The sequence below is a fragment of the Typopeltis vanoorti genome, chromosome 18 (assembly GCF_054136105.1).
Source record: "Typopeltis vanoorti isolate ZY-2024b chromosome 18, IOZ_Tvanoo_1.0, whole genome shotgun sequence".
In the NCBI taxonomy this organism is placed as follows: domain Eukaryota; kingdom Metazoa; phylum Arthropoda; class Arachnida; order Uropygi; family Thelyphonidae; genus Typopeltis; species Typopeltis vanoorti.
The window spans coordinates 46497065-46511992 of record NC_143566.1 but is presented as its reverse complement, the minus strand read 5'-3'; the positions used below and the strand labels follow the sequence as shown (position 1 = coordinate 46511992).

General features: G+C 35.2%; 1 protein-coding gene across 2 annotated transcripts in view; it reads right to left on the bottom strand.

Moving 5' to 3' along the window:
- LOC150096630 (meckelin) overlaps window positions 1-14928 on the bottom strand; it is a 575505-nt gene that overhangs the window by 390505 nt on the left and 170072 nt on the right. For both annotated transcript variants that reach the window (XM_090408005.1, XM_090408006.1), the window contains one exon: window positions 9576-9684. In XM_090408005.1, the coding sequence (XP_090264131.1) occupies window positions 9576-9684 (109 nt within the window). The remainder of the gene's footprint in view (window positions 1-9575; window positions 9685-14928) is intronic.

Genomic DNA, 14928 nt, shown 5'->3' with positions numbered 1-14928 from the left:
AAAGGAAAATATATAGATGCTTGGGCAGTGTTTATGTCTTCTAAGTGGTCTGCATTAAGGCAACTCGTGAATGCCGGTGAATATTTCTATAAGTTCTCTAGTCAACTTTTTTTACGAAACTTTCATAGTTTCTACATTCAGCTTTGAAATAATGCTGGATTTAATATCCACTTTACTTATATAATTTTGCATCGCCGAACTGAAGATTTTTGCTCTTTATTTTACTAAATACTTTCACACACCGACCAAGAGTTCGCTTATGAAAAATACACCTCTACGACATTTCAAGTTCTTTAGTACTGTACAAAAGTTTTTGCTCTCCTCAGTTTCCTTGTAAATCTAGCTTCTAGTGAGGTGGGGCTTAGATTTTTGGGGATTTGCCTTGAGAAAGCATTTTGAGTCTCCGGGTAGAGTGTTTTCCGGCATGGCCCATGAGAGGCCTTGTCAGTGGATGCTTTTCCCTGGAATATGAGTGGTTCTGCTCAGTGGTAGGGTGAGCTTGTCACTGAGTGGAACCAAAGCTGAGTTGGATGATTTTTCGGTCACTCGTAGGGAGTGGTCAGAAGGATTGCCTAATTTTAGAGAAGCCCTTTACTTAAACACCAGCCTCTGAGGAGCGAGATTTTTTGCTCTCTTTGAGAGGGCAATTTAAGTCTTCGGGGTTAGTGTTTTCCAGTGAAGTGAAGTTTCTAAAATTTACCAGTGAGCTTATGAGAACAAGACATTCTGATACAGCTTAGTTACAGCATTGATGAGCTTTTGACTTCACTTCTGCTTGTTATTTATTTATTTATTTTTTTAACTTGGTCAGTTTGAAGCATAGTGTTTTACGCTAGTAGAAGTTACTCAATGCATTCATAAAAGGCAAATATATAAGTTGTGGGTAGAGTTCGTGTTGTTTAACTAGGGCAGCCAAGTCAACTCTGATTCGTCTTGTTCTCATAAGTTCACTGGTAAATTTTAGAAACTTCACTTTCTTTCTATGTTTGGCTATAAAATATAGATGGATCCATAATATCCCCCATTTTGATATAATAAAATAGAGAATTTTATTTGGTTTAATAGATTTAATCACTTGATTTAATAGATTATTTTTTTTCCCCATCATTTGATTTAATAGAGAACAATGTATTTAAAAAACAATAGAAACAAAATATTTGAAGAAACAAAAATATTAATGGAAATTATTTTGATTTGTGAAATATAGAGAATAATTATGGATTCAATAACTAAAATGAATTCACAATAATAACTTCTGAAGAAAAAAAAATTCAGAAATAAGCTGGTTATTAGTATTGAAAGAAATATTCTGAGAAATTATAATGCAGAATAAGTTTACTTAATAGCCATGGAAATCCTTCTATTTGAGCAGTTACGCAAGATAAGGGGAGGCTTTTCCCGATCGTTGCATTTGTTACAACACATGTAAGAGGAATTTTTTTTTGCTTCAGCCAGCCAAATACCGAATCTTTCTACTGATTTGGCTTTGGCCAAATATCTGAGAAACACACCAAAGCCTGAATACTGAAGAAAAACTGGAAGTGCATTCCTAATATTTGCTATATAAAATTTTTATTAAAATTATAATAGATATTTTATTTTCTTTATATACTTAAAAAATAAATTTATGCATTACAAACTGTGTTATATACCTAATAGCCTGCTCTTATTCCAAAAATATTATTGTACTATGAAGGAAAAATATCAGTAAATATATATTTTTTTGTTTTCTTTTCACATCCTTTTTAATTTTTACTTTTTCCTACTAGCAAAAAACAAGCTGGTACTTGTTGTTCTCCAAAACAAAGCACTGTTAGGGATGATTATGTTTTATTATTATTATGCAATATTTCAAGGGCCTTCTTTTTTAATGCAGTTTTATATATATATATATATATGAAAGAATGATCATTAACTCAGTTAACATACATATTTTTATAAAGAATTGAATGACTAGAACCGAGATTTAAGTAAAAAGGTTTTAATACAAAAACACGACTAGTTTCAACTTAACAGCCTTCATCAGGTGAGATTATAAAAGAAAGAAAAAACACTAAAACACTGAAGCTTAAATAAACTATGAACATCATAGAGAATCTCTATACATAATTGACACTAAATCGTTGCGGTTGTATTTAAAGCTGTTCTCTCGTTAGTTGTATTGTTGGGAAAGTGCATGCTAGTAGCATCTCGTGAATGCCAGTACATGATTACAGCTGAATGACAATCTGGGAGGTTGTAGCTCAAGTTATTATTTAGATGAACAGGAGTGAAAATGATTTCTTTAGATTCCACTATTTTTCTCTCTAGTTCATCACTGCAATGGAAGATGTTAGTAGATTTTTCCCAGCAGACTTTGTGACTTTGGTTTTCATCATTAGGATTAGCTGAGAAAAGGATATGACTAGATAATGCACTGGCTCGCTGTCTCTTGTAAGTAATGTCCCTCATGTGTTCTTCCATACGCAATTCGACAGATTTGTCTGTCTGCCCAAAATAAGGAATATCACAATCACACAATATTTTATATACACCAGGGTATTTGAGTTGATGATGACAAGGTTTTGGGTGGCTAATTAAGAAATGGGTCTTTGGAAGTGGAGTGAACAATGTTCTGATATTGTATTTTCTTAGAACTTTTGCTAATTTATGTGAAACAGTACTTATGTAAGGAATAGATATATTGCCTTTGAATCTATTTGTTTCTTCTGAGTGATGTCTAGGAGGATTAAGAAGGAATTTTTCAATGATTCTCTTGGAATATCCATTAACTTCGAAAGAAGTTTTCAGATGGTTTATTTCTGTAAGAAGTTCATTTGGGTCATCCAGAAGAGAACGGGCTCTATGTCCCAAGGTGGAAATTATTCCAAGCTTATGAGGAGGGAAGTGATGGAACTAACTATGCAGATATCTGTTGGTATGTGTGGGCTTTCTATATATCGATATTTTGAGTTTACCAGAAGAGCGAGTCAGTTTGACATCAAGAAAAGGCAAGGAATTATCCGTTTCAAGCTCGGCAGTAAACTTAATACTTTGATGTCAGCTATTGAGATGTTCGAGGAAAACCATAAGGGAATCATGTCCATGGCTCCAAATAATGAAGACATCATCTACATAGCATTTCCAAACTTTAGGTGTTAAAATAAAGAAAGAGATAGCTTTGGTTTCAAAATCCTCTAAGTAAATATTTGCGAGTACAGGGGATAAAGGATTACCCATAGCCAGTGCATGATTTTGTTTGTATATATTATCTTGAAATTTGAAGTAATCGGACCTGATGCAATGTGTAAGCAAGGCTAACATTTTTTTGGATAACTGGTCCTTGAGTAATGTTAGGACTTCATCTGTTGGGACATTAGTGAACAAAGAAGTTATGTCCAAGCTAGCCATGATGTCATCTTCATTAACTGTAATATCCTTGATGTATGTAACAAATTCTGTAGTGTTCTTGATAAAGGATGGTGACTTGCCTGAAAAACGTTTTAGGTATTTGGCAAGATATTTTGAAAGACTGTACATCGGAGAATTGATACCTTCAACAATTGGGTGTAATGGGGTGTTCTCTTTATGGATTTTAGGAACACCATATATGTGAGGAATTGAATTACTACATAATGATACCTACTCAATACTCGAGAGAGATCCAACTCGTGAACTTCAAAATCGTACAAACAACTTATTAAAAACAACAACTGAATTATCTCGAAACATTCGCTTATCTCTGCGCTCTCTCTCTCTCCATCCGTTAATTCCTTGCATATATGGTATTCCTAAAATCCATAAAGAGAACACCCCATTACACCCAATTGTAGAAGGTATCAATTCTCCTGAAATTGGTTCCTGAAAATGACAAGATTATCTTTTAACCATATCAATCATAAAGAGTTCATTTTTGTAGTATCAAGGAAAATAAACTAAAGGTGAATTAAAAGTTCTTTTCTACTTTCTGCTATTCTCAACCAGAAAAAATTTGTCTTCTACATTATTCAGATCACTGAAATCGGAATAAAATATTGTTCTCATATAAAAACTGTTCGTTAATTTGGAAAAAACTGTACGATCCTGATCCCTTCTTAATAGATTTATCTAAATTTTCATCTTAGCATCCTATAAAGGAAATTCGTTTGCTATTCAGGAAAACTATGCTTTCTTCATAATGACCTTACCTCCTTTTTGATCAAAAAAATGCAATTATTTTCACTACATTTCACTTCAAACTTCTTCCCCAAAGATATTCTGTTTCTCATCAACAGCAGTTCTTTCTCTCTCATTATCCGACTTCCTATTCAGAAATACATCATTTTGGCACAAACAGACTCTGCCTAATGCTGCAAAACAACATGGCAGCAAAATTGAAAGCGGTCTTCACTTGTCATAAACAAGAATACAGTTCAATTGCTAAAAACTTAGTTGGAAAATTTATTATTATTCTCCTGTCAAGTTTCAAAGTTTCAGAAGCACAAATTCCGTACACAAACTATACTAAAAGAAATGCCAATTAAAATTAACTGAATACTACATTTTTAATTAAATGTTTAAATATGAAAAATAAGAAGCAGGATATGGAAGTTTTTTCCTTTGGCTATACTACTAATTATATATTGGGTTTTATCCTTTATCCAAGTGTTAGCAAAGTTTGCGCCTGAAGTACTTTCAGGAGTGGGGCAACTCATGGTATAAGTTTCATCCCTTGCCTTAGTATCTCCTATAATGCAAATCACATCTCCTTGCAGACATGTATAATGCAAATCACATCTCCTTGCAGACATGTATAATGCAATGCATTAAGGGAAGGGCTACTACCCAGAAATTGGTAGAAGATAAGTACCAGATTGACATCAAAAGACAAAAACCGGTGAGATCTTTGTGGGCAATAAATACAAAATGTCATATTCAGGCAATGACCAAGTAAAAGAAGGAGTAGCCAGAGTATTCAACACTAAATATGAGGCAAATCTTCTTGAATTGCAAGCAATATCAAGTAGAGTAATGTGGGCAAATATCAAAATAGGGAACTGAGCAATGAGACTTATTTGTGCATACGGTCCCACAAAAGGTTCTACTAAGGTAGAAGTGGAAGAATATTTTGAGGCTTTAGAGAAAGCAACTGACACAATGAAAAAAGAAAATTTGGTCCTTGACAAAGATCTAAATACCACAGTAGGAAACGATTGTTCAGACATACAGATTTATTTTGGGCAAATTGGGAGAAACGAGCAAAGCTAATAATAATGACAAATACCTGTTGGATTTCTGCTCAGGACACAGACTGGTTATTACTAACACAATGTTCCAACATAAAAATGTGCATAAATTCCCATGGAGAGAAGAGGCAAGGAATAAGAAAATTTCACTGAATTATGTTACTGTTGATAATGTTGTTTACTCCCTGGTACAGGACACTAGAGTGGACAGAGCATTTGAAATTAGAAGTGATCACCATTTAGTCTTGCGCAGGATAAAACTGAATTTCATATTGAAAAGAAGAACATCTAAGAACGTTTTAAAGCGAAGAGAAGGTGAGCAGCTCGCAGATGTCAACTGTAGATTAAAATACATTGAGAACAGAAACCAAACCTTGGAGAGGTTTGGTTTCTGTTCATGGAAAGACTTTGGCAAGAATATAGAAAACAAATATCAGGAAGACAGCAAAATATTCTGCAGGCTGTTGAAAAAGCTCAGAAATGGATGCAGTAAAAGGAATTAGAGATGATAGAGGTGACATGAAAACTGGAGAAAAAGATATCCTTGATGTATGGAGTAATTACTTTGAAAAATTGCTAAATGAAACAAGCAGTGACAGCACAGTAGTAAAATACACTCAACAGGGATGCAGTCAGGAATATATCAATACTTGAAGTAGAAAAAGCCATCAAAGGCTTGAAATGTGGAAAGGCAGCAGGAGTAGATGATATTCGACCAGAAATGCTGAAGTATGGTGGTATAAAATTCTTACGGTGGCTGCACTGCATAGTTCAGAAGACCTGGACAGAAGGAAGAATTCCTGATGATTGGAGTAGAGCTCTACTAGTACCCATATAAAAAAAAGGGAAATAAAACTGAATGTGAGAATTGCAGAGGTATTTCCCTACTGAGTGTTGCTGGTAAGATTTACACAAGTATACTTGAGAAACGGTTGAGAAGGACTGTGGAAGGGAAACTTGGTGAAGAATAAGCTGGATTCAGGCCAAATAGAGGCTGTCAGGATCAGATCTTCACTTTACGACAAATAGTTGAGAAAGCATGGGAATATAACAAAGATCTGTATTTAAATTTTGTGGATCTGCAAAATGCATATGACAAGGTGCCATGTGGAAAGCTATTTAAAACGGTACAGTTGTATGGTGTAAATTAGACATTATATCAAGCAATACTTAGTCTTTATTTGAGTTGTAAGTCAGCAGTTAGAATTGAAGAAGTACAGGAAGATGGTTTTATGTTAAATCTGGTATCAGACAAGGATGTACATTATCCCCTTTGTTATTCGTTATCTATATGGATCACATTATGAAGGAAAGCAATATTAAACCTGATATAAAATTGGAGATGTTAATTGCAGCTATTTACTTTAAGAAGATGATGTTATACTTTTAAATAAATCCAGTGCAAGTCTGCAAGATTCCCTGACTAAAATGAATAACTATTGTAATAAATTTAGTATGAAAATCAGCATTGTAAAGACAGAGACAATGAAAACAATCGGAAACATTGAAAATATCTAATGCATTGTGAATGCAGAGCCTATAGAACAAGTAAAACATTTCAACTACTTAGGAACAAATTTTAGTGAGCATGGTAAATTAAATATGGAAATAGATAAAAGTGAAAATGCTTGGTACCTAGATCTGGATTTCCTACTCACAGTACTAATATACCAAACATGTAGCAATTTTTTCACTTGGCCAAGAATTAAAGATGCCAAGAAATTTTCTTGGTTTCATTCTTTATCTAAGTGGAAGCAAACAAATTTTGCAGGGTACTTCACTTTACGACTGGGCTACTTGTATATAGAGGCTAATATCAAATAATGCAACACACACACACACACACACACACACACACACACACACACACACACACACACACACACACACACACACACACACACACACACACACACACACACACTCTTATGGAATGTCTGTAAGCACAGGAGTCACATGAATAAACATTCAGAAAGAGGAATTATTACTGATTAATTTTTTTTTTTAACATTTTACACATTTTTGCCATATATTCATCATAGATAACATGAACAGTTCGTCTCTTTAATATAGGACACATGAAAAACATTCTTTTTTAAAGAGTATCTGCCATCAAAAGATGCACTTGGGTTTCCTGCTGAAGTTCAAAATTTCTCCAATTACAGATCAAACTCCGAAATGATGTTTGTGCAGACAAAATGCAAATCGCAAACACTCCTGAAAATTATACTGAAAACTTTATATCATACATGTTGAAAGTTTATTTTTCACTTGGGTAGAATATAATAAATTTAGTTTAATCCTTTATCCAAGTGTGAGCAAACAAAGTTTGTGACTGAAAATATCTTCAGGACTAGGGTAAAGTGATACAACACCAGGGCAACTCCTTCCAAAGATGGAGCAAGCTAACATCACTCCTATCTCAGTATCTCCCATAATGCAAAACACATCTCCCTGCGGATATGTCTAACGTTATGCATTAAGGGAAGGGTCAATACCCAGACTAGTTTTGACCTTTATTGAGGTTTCTTCGGTGGGAGCCAGGCCCAAGTGGAGATACCAGCCAGAAGCATTAGCAAGGTCATCTCTACCTATAGGAATTGCCAAATGGTGTGCCACCTTTTTAATAAATTACTCTGGATTTAGAGAAAGATGTTGAAAGTTTATTTTTCATTTGGTTAGAATAAAATAAATTTAGTTTAATCCTTTATCCAAGTGTGAGCAAACAAAGTTTGCGTCTGAAAGTATCTTCAAGACTGGGGTAAGGTGGTACAACACCTTAGACATTAGACATATCCACAAGGAGATGTGTTTTGCATTATGGGAGATACTGAGATAGGAGTGATGTTAGCTTGCTCCACCGTTTGCAAGGAGTTGCCCTGGTGTTGTACCACCTTACCACAGTCCTGAAGATATTTTCAGGCACAAACTTTGTTTGCTCACACTTGGATAAAGGATTAAACTAAATTTATAATATTCTAACCAAGTGAAAAATAAACTTTCAACATCTTTCTCTAAATCCAGAGTAATTTATTAAAAAGGTGGCACACCATTTGGCAACTCCTATAGGTAGAGATGACCTTGCTAATGCTTCTGGCTGGTATCTCCACTTGGGCCTGGCTCCTACTGAAGAGACCTCAATAAAGGTCGAAACTAGTCCTAGCTACTCACTGAGGAGACCTCAAAAAAGGTTGAAACTGGTGGGGGGCTATTATGAGTTTGCTCTCTTAAGGTTTTTGCCTTAAGGGAGCAATTTGAGTCTCTGGGGGAAAGTGTTTTCCGGCACGGCCTGGTGAGGGGCTTTGTCAGTGAATGCTTTTCTTTGGAATTTGAGCGGTTTTGCTCGGTGGTGGTGGAGGGTGTAAGGCCATCACTGAGTGGAGCCAACGCTGAGGTGGACTGTCTTTCGCCCACAACTGAGTGGCCTATGGATCGTCTGAATTTTTAGAGATGGCTTTACTTATTCATAAGGTCGAAACTAGTCTGGGTAGTGGCTCGTCCCTTAATGCATAACATTAGACATATCCACAAGGAGATGTGTTTTGCATTATGAGAGATACTGAGATTAGGAGTGATGTTAGCTTGCTCCACCTTTGCAAGGAGTTGCTCTAGTGTTGTACCACCTTACCCCAGTCGTGAAGATACTTTCAGGTGCAAACTTTGTTTGCTCACACTTGGATAAAGGATTAAACTAAATTTATTTTATATCATACAATTTTTGTAAACTTCTCCATCAGTTATTTTAGTTTTTTAATTATTAAACATTAATTATTAACTCTTTATAAACTTAAACTACTAATAATTTCTTTTTCCCCCTACATGACATACCAATTTGCCAGTCTGGCTGACCAAGTGGCTAATGTATCCACTGTCCAACCCACAGGCTGCAGGTTCAAATTCCATCATGGGCTGGATGTTTCTGAATATTTTTAGATGGAAGCTGAATTTCACTGTCTGGAAGCTTAAAGTGGCTTGAAAAACTTTTATATTTGGTTTTAGAGTAGGATTTCCAGACTGTTCACATAAAAATTTAAAGAAATAATTTAAAAATTTCTTAGCCCCTCCTCAGAATATGTACAATAAGTTTACATACTTTCATGGGTGGAAGTTATATAAATATACAATTGGGACATTTTCTAGCTGTGTGACATCATCGTTGAGACTTATGGGGCAGCCATTTAGATGAAATAATAATGTATTCAACTTGCAAAGTGCAAATAAACATTGTAGTTGTTCAAATACTACATTATACTACATCACACAATGTAGTTATAAGAACTGTTAAACAATTATTTATGACATTCATTGTTTTATGATTAAAATTCTAATTTATGCTAAAAATGAGATAAACTATTATTAGTATTTACTTACTGGTAATTCAGGATTAGAACTAAACTGATTGGGGACATTGGTTTTATGTAATTCTGTTTTGGCATCATCTTCAAGATAATATAACCAAGGAGCATTCTTGTCTTTAGGCCTAAAACAATTACATGAAGATTTCCTCCAATAAGATGTAATTAATCTTTCAATAAAAAACAAAATATGAGTAATCCAAAACTTTCAGAATTTTAACTTTTAAAAATATCATTATGAGGGACTTGCTGTTGTAAGCAAAATGATACAATGAATAATTTATGTTTAATGCTTAAGTGATGGGGATTGCTTAAGGTCAAAGCTAGATAACTGGAGGAACAACTTCACATAGCCTATTAAGGAATGTGGATAAAAGACTAGAGCTTCTGACCTAATGTCCAATCCTTACCAGCTCATGGTGCATCCCATTAGTAGGTATCTTCTTGGATACTGAATGAATGAGAATAGCCAGCCAAATGACACTCTATATTGGCTTAACAAAAATACAATGATGGTACAACAAGATGGAAAGTTGTTAAAAGTTTTTCCCCACTTGGTTGTACTATAAATTAAAGATACCAAGAAATTATATACTTGATTTAATCCTTTATCCAAGTGTAAGCACAAACTTCAGACACAAACTTTGTTTGCTTACACTTGGATAAAGGATTAAACCAAGTATACAGAGTGGTTCAAAATTCCGCATACAAACTTTGAGGGGATGTAGAGAACATCAAAATAAACCATATTCACATAGGAAAGCATGTCCGGAAAAGCCACCGGTAGGTACTAACAGGGACACAAAGATACAGAAATAACACAAGGCAGTAAGTAGCATAAAAAACTTTATTAGGCATAACTGAACAGTTCAATAATAGTTGGATACATAATATGGTAAACGAGCTGCATGTCTGCCATCTCAGCATTCGTAAAATGATGTATGTGCTTCATATGACATTGAAAGCTTGAATGAGGAAGCCCCAAATGCTCACCTGGAGCGCTGGTGAACAGCGCCACCGATCACTTTTGGGTGGTGTTTCTGGTCATGCTTTCCTATGTGAATATGGCTGATTTTGAAGTTCTCTACCTCCCCTCAAAATTTGTACGTGGAATTTTGAAATACCCTGTATAATTTCTTGGTATCTTTAATTTATAACAAGATGGAAAGTCATGCTACCTGGGATACTGCCCAGTTACATAAAGATTCCGTTGTTTTTATCAGAAAACTAAGGCAAACACCATAAAGTTAGATAGTGGAACAAACTGAAATTTGACATCAGCAGAAATCATGAGAAGCACCATAAACATAAGAAGAAGAAATATCAATGAAAAAAGAAGGGATACCTGGAAGATGAATTAGAGATGTTAACATGCTGACATTGGTGTTACTGAAATGAAAGAGACAAAAAGACAAGATTTGAGATTCTTCTAATAACAACTACAAGCCTTTAGATTTGTGTAATAATAAAGGAAAGAATAAGCTCAATATAGTCTTCAACAACAAATACAAAGATAATTCTCCTGAGTGATTATATTTCAGAGATAAAGAACTGGACAACGAGACTTATTTGAACCATTTAAGCTAACATAAAGTAAAAGCTGGTTCTTATTAGAAATCTAACATAGAAAATAATACCAGGAATATGAAAGTGTGTCATGAAAAATTGGAGAAAACAGCAAAACCAATAATAATTATCAGTCCCTGCTGAATTTTTGATTCAGGAAATGGACTAATTAGCCCTCACACCATGTTCCAACATAAACATGGTGAACAAATTTACACAGAGATACAAGAAATAAGAACAGGCTGAATGATCACTTTGCAGAACAAAAAAAAACTGAAACTAGAAACAAAATGCAATCCAAACATCTAGAACAGGGGTTCCCAACCCTATGCCCGTGGGCACCATGGCACCCACATACAATGTAAAGTAGACGCGCATTCGAAGTTGTTCATTCCAGTTTAAGAACTGGAATATCATCATATTCTCCTAATTATGAAGAACTGGCCAATGAAATGCAATGCCAAAGCTCACACTAACTTACATATGTATATTTAAATTTTTATATAATGCAAACTTTTAAGTAATAAAACATTTGATTATAATGTAAACTTTGTATGTATTCATTTAACAAAAGAATTCAAAAAATTTGCTTGAAAAAATAGATGGTGCCCATCGCCCTATCGGTATTTTAGAATGTGCTCTAGGAAACAAAAAGGTTGGGAATACCTGATCTAGAATATATTTGCCTCCAAGTTTCCATGTTACTTTTATCATCTCTGTTTTTACAGTACTCTTTCCTCAATTTCTAAGCTTTTCTATAGCCTGAAGAACATTTTACCACTTGACTGATATTTATTTTCTATATTCTTACTGAAGTTTTCCTAGGACTTGTATTTAGCTATTTTTACACATTTCCTCATTTCCTTGCTTTTTTTTTTAATTATTATTCTCTCAGAGCACTTGCTAAATTACTTGCTGGGAGTTATGCTTTCTTCTTTTCTATGACTGCCTCTTTAACTTCTGAGTCCATTATGGAATTCTGATTTTTCTAGGCTTGCTGATAACTGCACCACATGCCACTCTGGCTGAATTAGTCAATGCTTCAATTTACTAATGAGCCTCCAAAGATCAGTTCTTGTTTTCAAACCCTTTTCTTTATCCAATAATATTTATATCAGTGAGTGTACAGTTCACCTCTGATCATCATCATCACCAAATTCCTGACATATACCCTCAGAGGGTGCACAGTATGTGATAGTACTACATGAAAAGTTATATCATTACAAACTTCCTATCAACAATTTTACTTAACTTCCTGAGTCCACCATGGAGTTATGATTTTTCTATCCATTCAGATTACCAAACCACATGCCTCTCTGGATGAATCAATTAAAGGTTTCTTTAGGGTTTGCCACTGTATCTCCAGGGTTTGGTTCTCGTTTTCAAACTCTTTCAGTTTTTCTTGAATAATGAGTCTATGGTTCACATCTGATAACTGTTCAACTTTGATTCGTTTCAAAACTTTCTTACACATCCTTGTTTTCAATATGAAGTCACTGTTTAGTGTTGAAAAGGATAAATTTGATCTTCCTATTTCAAATCTTCTATATACTCTTGTGTCCTGAACCAGTGAGAAAACATCACTATTCACAACAGTCAATAATACTTTTCTTATTCCTTGCTTCTTTTCTCTGTGTGAATTTGTGCACATTTTTGTGTTGGAACATAATGTTAATAATAACTAATCCATGTCCTGAGCAGAAATCTAGCAGGTACTTAACATTTTCTTTCTCCATTTTTTCCCAAAACCTTCTTATATTTCTGGCAATCATTTCCTACTCTGCTGTTTAGATCTCCAACAAGGATCAACTTCTTTTTCTTTTTGTTGTGTCAGCTGGCATCTCTAATGCCTCAAAAAAATTCCTTCACTTCTTTCTTAGTATAACCTTCTGTGAGACCATAAGCATAAATGTCTCATTGTCCAGTTCCCTATTATGATATTTACCACATCACTCTAATTGATATTGCCTGCCATTCAAGATTATCCTCATATTTAGTGTTTAATATTATAGTTACTGCTTTTTCCTGATTGTTATTTGCTGAATATAGCATCTTGCATCTGCTGCTTAGAAAGATCTTGCCTGTTTTTGTCATCTTTGTTTCGGTAACACGTATTATGATGATGTGGTATTTATCCAATTCTTCTGCTAGTTCCATTTCTTTTCTATCAATGGTGCCCATTTTGATCTCTGCTGATAGCGAATTGGAGTTTGTTCCAGTAGCTGACTTTTCGGTGTTCATCCTGGTTCCCTGACGAAAATAACAAGACCTTGTTTAACTGGGTGACGTCCCGGCCATGAAATTCTATCATGTTTACCATCATTTTGAATTATGATTTATGCCAATAAGAATACAATTTGGTTGGCTAAATCCCAAATTGTCCATTAGCCCATGCTTGTTTGGTCAGTATCCAAGTAGATACCCAAAAGGGGTGCACCACAAAGGTGAGGAATGAACATGAGGTCAGAAGTACTGGTCAGTTCTCCACATTCTCCAAAAGGCCACACGAAGGTCTCCTCCCAGTTATCCAGCCTTAACCCTTAAGCACTCCTCCACTCTAGACTTACATATGTACAAAATTCATTACAAAAATTCTTCTCATCAAAGATTATGCATTTTCCTATCACTGGTCTTTCTATCTTGTAGATGGTCGTCCTCTCTCTTTCCTTTTTTGTCTATATTTATCTACTTCCATATCCACTTCAACATTGGTGGCCTAAACAGCAATATAAACAATGTGCAACCACTATCTACAGACATCTAAACCAGAATTATTATTCCTTTCAGAACCCAATTGGCAACCTCAACAATCACTGTACAACTGAACTGCCCAAACTACACATTACACAGTTCTTTCCACCACAAGGGTGGCACATGTACATTTGTCAGAAGCGACATACCATTCCAGTCTGCAAATCCTTGTGTCCCCACTAATTTGATCTGCTTTGACTCAAAATTCTCTACCAAATCAACCTGCCCTTTTCATATGCTCCCTCTATCACTCTCCAAACTCCATCAACCACTGACCTCTTCAACTTTCTCCCTAAAGCTGAACTTTCTGCAGTCTAAGTACTGCAACAGTGAGGTCATCCTTCTTGGGGACTTCAATGTCCACAACTCATATTGGCTCCCCTTCTCCAGTTTCGCCGATCAAGTAGGCAGGGATGTCGAGGTGTTCCCCATCAGCAATGACTTATCTCAGATCATCAATCCTCCCACCAGAATACCAGACAATATCCTCCAATTTACCAACACACTTCACCTCTTCCTAACAAGCTCCCCTGCCAAGTATACTGTGGTTGTCAGTTCTTCTTTTGGTTTCTTGGACCACAACCTCATACCAGTCTCTTTTGCCACAGAATAACCGACACCCACCAGTTCACAGTCTCATTTGGAACTACAAGGGTGCTAACTGGGAGGACCTCCATGGCTTCTATTCCTCCTTCCCATCATCCGACTGCTGATTCAGTTCTTCTGATCCAACTTGCTCAGACTGAATAACAGAAATCATCCTCACAGGAATAAAGGCTTTCATCCGCTATTCCACTCCAAATTCTCAGCCATCATCCAAGCCTTGGTATTCAAAAAAAAAAAAGTGTGTCAACACTGTGTAGTTGAAAAATCATGGGAATATAACAAGGATCTGTATTAAGTTTTATACATCTGGAAAAGGCATATGACAAGGTGCCAAGAGGAAAGCTCTTAAAAATGCTGCAGTTATATGGTGTAAATGGGACATTATATCAAGCAAATACATAGTCTCTATTTGACTTATACAGTACTCAGGTATAGGAAATTGGTAT